The sequence below is a fragment of the Lycium ferocissimum genome, chromosome 2 (assembly GCF_029784015.1).
Source record: "Lycium ferocissimum isolate CSIRO_LF1 chromosome 2, AGI_CSIRO_Lferr_CH_V1, whole genome shotgun sequence".
NCBI lineage: Eukaryota > Viridiplantae > Streptophyta > Magnoliopsida > Solanales > Solanaceae > Lycium > Lycium ferocissimum.
This window is the reverse complement of record NC_081343.1, coordinates 67,643,352-67,648,313: the sequence shown is the minus strand read 5'-3', so window position 1 is coordinate 67,648,313 and position 4,962 is coordinate 67,643,352. Positions and strand designations below refer to the sequence as shown.

General features: G+C 32.8%; 1 protein-coding gene across 2 annotated transcripts; it reads left to right on the top strand.

The window, feature by feature from the left end:
- Positions 1-377: 377 nt before the first annotated feature.
- LOC132047007 (transcription factor TCP17) lies at positions 378-2,508 on the top strand. 2 transcript variants are annotated; one of them, XM_059437874.1, is made up of 2 exons: positions 378-543; positions 1,019-2,508. In XM_059437874.1, exon 2 carries the CDS (start codon positions 1,182-1,184, stop codon positions 2,034-2,036), a length of 855 nt encoding a protein of 284 aa, XP_059293857.1. In that variant the 5' UTR covers positions 378-543; positions 1,019-1,181; the 3' UTR covers positions 2,037-2,508. The 2 variants fall into 2 exon arrangements, with proteins under 2 accessions (XP_059293857.1, XP_059293858.1); XM_059437875.1 differs by lacking the exon at positions 378-543 and adding an exon at positions 711-888.
- The last annotated feature ends 2,454 nt before the right edge of the window (positions 2,509-4,962 follow it).

Genomic DNA, 4,962 nt, shown 5'->3' with positions numbered 1-4,962 from the left:
AGGCGTGCTTCAGTCGACCCATGTGATATATACGAATTCAACAAGAATGCCTTTTGTAGTTGTCGATAAAGCATCAAGGCCAACTTTTCTCTACGTGAAAAATGGTCCCCAACATTTTATTGTCGAAAGATAAAACTCTTGTTCATAAACAAATTGCCTTTTACTAATTAAGGACTTGTTTCTAACTGGTGCACTTGCCTCCTATTTTTGGCAAGATTAGCTGAGAAATTAAAACTAAGTTACACAATTCATTAATTTCAAGGGGCATGATAGCTCAGCAAGCGTGCTGAGCATTTGATAAGAAATAGACGGGCACAATAACATTTTATCTGTTAGATGCCAAACAATACGTGGCAACATGTGGTCCATTTCTTTCTTATATGTAAATGGTCGGTTGGAGTCCAGCATCTTCTCTCTTACTATTACTATCTAAGTTTCCTTATAATGTTTGTTCTCTGAAATCAAAGACAATTTCCTCTTTGCAACTGTTTGCTGAGTTGAAGAAATTAAGCATTTCCCTTCAAATAGAGCTCTCTATTTCAGGTATTTCCTATTCTTCCACAAAATTCTAGGGCATGCCAATTTTCATGCTTTACCTTCATATCATGTCTTTTATAATAAAAGCCAATTTATACAAAGAGATGTTACTAGTAGTTATATACAAAATTTTCCTTACCAATAGATGGCTGATTTGGGAATATTCTTTTTTTTTTTTTTTAAAAAAAACAAAGTGTTTGTACATGATTTCTAAGTGCTTATACTTGCAATTTTTATGATTTCCATTTTCTCTTTAGTTTCTAGTAATATCAGCCTTAACTTTCTTTTAATGAATATCAGTAGCAGAAAGTATACTGATACAGCTCCATCTACACCCTCAATAAATGACAAGTAATCGACCCCAATTTATTTGGGATTTAGGCGTTGTTGTTCTATCAGTATGAAAATTCTTTTAGGGTCCTACTTGTTGTCTATACTAAATAGATAATTTTTTTTTTTTTTTTTTTTTTTTTTTTTTAAGGTATCAAACAGAAATCAAGGAGCTAGCTAGGACACTGAAGAAAGAAACTTTAATCTGAGTGAAAAGGCAGAGATATTACCAGGAACAAAAAAGGAGTACTACCTTTTGTTCAGAAGATATCCCTTAGGGAGCTGTTTTCTCCCTCAATTATGAGGGACATTATATGATGATTACAAGAGAAGTCAACAAGCAGGAGGGCAATCCAGACGACGATGGCAATAAAAGCACTCCGAATAACAAGGCTTCGTCGTCTAACTCAACAACATCATGGACAAGGTTAAAAGATCCAAGAATCGTTCGTGTCTCACGAGCATTTGGAGGAAAAGATAGGCACAGCAAGGTTTGCACTGTAAGAGGGCTAAGAGATCGTCGCGTAAGGCTTTCAGTTCCCACTGCTATTCAATTATATGATCTTCAAGACAGATTAGGGCTTAATCAACCAAGTAAAGTTGTTGATTGGTTGCTTAATGCAGCTAAGCATGAAATCGACGAATTGCCCCCGTTGCAAATTCCTCCTGGAAATTTGAACCCTAATCTTTATCCTATGTTAGGAATTGGGGGTTCTCAAATTAATAAAGAGGGTCTTAAGAGCAATAGCAACCTCAATTGGGATAATGTTCCAATGGAACCATCTAATAATAATGCCTATTCTAATTTCCTGAAATGGGATCCTTCAAATTTATCCCTAGCTCATTCAGAAAATTCTCATCATCGTCATGGGGCTAATTCAGTATCTCATCAACATGATCAAGATATTCACAACTTCAACTTAATGTCTAGTATGCCATTAGGTTCACAAGTTGTTGTTTATCCACCAGGATTGCCCCAATTTTTCCATCAACATAATATTGCGGGAGCATCGTCGTCAGAGTTTGATCCGAAAGAAATCAACTTTCAAATGTTGAATTCCAGTTCAGAAAATTCCTTTAGACATTCTATTGACTCCGCAAGCCAATCTATAAGACCTTTCCATTTTCTACCTTCTCAAAACAGTGAGGGAAGAGAGCCCTCCAATTAAGATCATTGTTGATCCTCTCTGTTGAGTGTGCAGCTCTTAATAACAGCTAAATATTTTAGATGAAGTGTCATCATAGACTTCAACATGATACCAGAGCAGATATATATCATATCAGTATTGTCGATCAGGTGGAGTGATTGTGCTATATTATTCATGACCAAATGTTTCATGCCATGAATTAGATTCATTAAGCTGCTGGCTAGCTATTCAACTTTCAAAATCAGAGCAGGTCATCAATCGGTATGTGCCTTGGTGACTCAATAATTCGATACTGATATAATATGTATAACAACACATGTATGTTTTTTAATCTTTTGCTCATAATTATTCCTATATATGGGTTCTATAGCTAGAAAACTCATGATTGGATATTAATTGTTTGAGATCACTTATTGCATCGATGTAAACCAGGTTAAAAAATGTATTATTATCCTATATAAGGTAAGAGGCAATATATATCTTTTTGGCATCAGGTTCTTCATCCCATACTTCACAGTTAAGCTGTTGTGGTTTCATTCAACTTTTTTCTACATGCATAACCCTATCAAGTAGGCCTAAAATGTGAGCTAATGATGACTGCTTCTTCTTCTGCTAAAAATTTCAGCATTTTTTTCTTTTAAATGAGTTTATGTTGTGTGCACGACAATTTAAAGACTTTTTACAGTGTTAGGTGATGTATGGTGAAGGGGTTCAATTGAATCCCCAATTTGCAGGTAGATTGCACGGCGTATATATGTAAATACTCCCTTTGTTCCACGTTTTGTGAGAAAGTTAATATTCAAAGAGTCAAACAAGTTTTTCTTTAACTACATTTTTGTAAGTACTTGTTAAATATTTTGAAATGTTAACTAGTGTAACTTATACTAGTTACCTTTTACATAATTTCTGAATATGAAAAATTTATTGTAAAAAAAAAAACTTAAAGATTTTATGTCCGAATTCATGCAAAAAATTAGTTATTAGTTTGACCCTCATACATTTTTGTAATGTATATGTATAATTGTTGAATCCCCTTTATATATGTATATATATATATGTACTTTTAGCATATTATTTTTTGAATCCCTCTATTAGGATTTTTGGCTCCGCCAGTGAAGTTGATATGCAATAATTGGGAATAATTCTCAATATCAAGCATGATATGATAGCTTAGAAATGCTATAATTGGTAAGTTGATAGTATAAACTTCATATAGTATAACTTAAACTCTTATAAATTATTTTGACATTGGATATATCAACCCGAATGTGGTAAGAGTACGAAGCTTCTGCTGCTCTGAGGAGAAGGAAAAGATAGAGGGATAGGAGTAGATCGATCTAGTACAAAATGGAAGGTGTTCGTTAAGTTGAAAGAGACAGGTGAAAGATTGAGATTTGAAGTATAACTTATAATATGTGTTGAAATTCCTTGGGATCCAAAAAAAATCATGTAGTAAGATGGGGTAAGTCATTTAAGCTTAAAATGGAGAGAAAAGAAAAGATAGTTTTTTGTGGTCCTTAATTCATGAAAAGGAGATGACTAAGAAGATGAAGAGATAACTGAAGAAGTGTGGTACAAAAGATAATTAGGGTTTTGGAAGCTTTTTGATCCTTTTTATCTGTGTACGTAAGGGGAAAAAAGGACCACATGCATGCATTGCTTTCACATAGGCGGGTCCCCAGTAGGAAATTTGCTTCATCATCTTCTTTCAATGGCCGCGTAATAATCCAAATTGCATTTAGGGTTTAGTAGGTCACTTTAGTTTGCAAACCAGTTATAATGGAATAATAGTGAACGAATTACAATATAGAGATTAAATAAATAAGTAATAACAGGATTATTTAATGATATATTTTTTGGGTAAATGTTTGGTTTTATAGGGTTAAAAATAGGATATACGGGGAAATTATTACTAATATATGTTTAATTTTATTATTAGATATGCGTTTATTTTCAGTTTTAGCCTTGGTTTTCTTAGAGGTCTTTGAAGAAGAGTTTTGAAAAAGGATAATTTTGTCTTTTGATTTTTTTATCCCCGGAGTAGCTTATCCCGGGATTGCTATCACACATGCAATGTGGCGTTGTATGAGTTTTTTTTTTTTTTTTTTTAAACTTATTGCATTAATTCATTACATTGTTTCTTGCCAAGTATGAGTAGTCCTAACATTATGATATAAATAATTCCGGGTTTATTTATATCAAAATAAAAAGATTCTATTAAACACAAGATAAAATAATTCTACATTTTATCTGAGGATCATACCAAACGACCCTAAAAAAGTTCGGATTATTTTGCTCTTCAGAAATCATGTCAGTATTTATGTCATACAGTCCCACACATCGTCTCTTTATTCGTAGATGTATAGGACATAGCATCTTTTTACGAAAATAATGTATCAATTGCTAAACTATTATTTAGCCTATATAAAGCTGCCTATCCCTAGTTCTCTTTTAAACTGTACTCCTAATAATACATTACTCTTAACTTATTAAAACATAGAAATTTATTACTAGCGCGGCTTTTCTTAATTTTGAGCCGGTCTATGATCAAAGGTCAAGCTATAGAATCTAATGTTAGTTGATGCTAGCCAGGAGTGATAAAAATACTATCGTCTATAACTTATTGTTGATTAATTGCCCTAATGTTGAGGGGAAAATGCGAAATATATTAATCTGCTATTTGACATCTTTCACCTTCATAGAATTTTAAGCGTTTAAGTTAAAGTTGAGGGGAAAGCGTCAAATATATTAATCTGTGATTTGACATCTTTCATCTTTATAGCGTTTAAGTTAAAATTGAGGGGAAAGCGTCAAATATATTAATCTGTGATTTGACATCTTTCATCTTTATAGTATTTTAACTTTTAAAATTAAAGATGAGGGGAAAACGCCAAATATATTAATCTGCGATTTGACGTCTTTCATCTTTATAGGATTTTAACCGTTT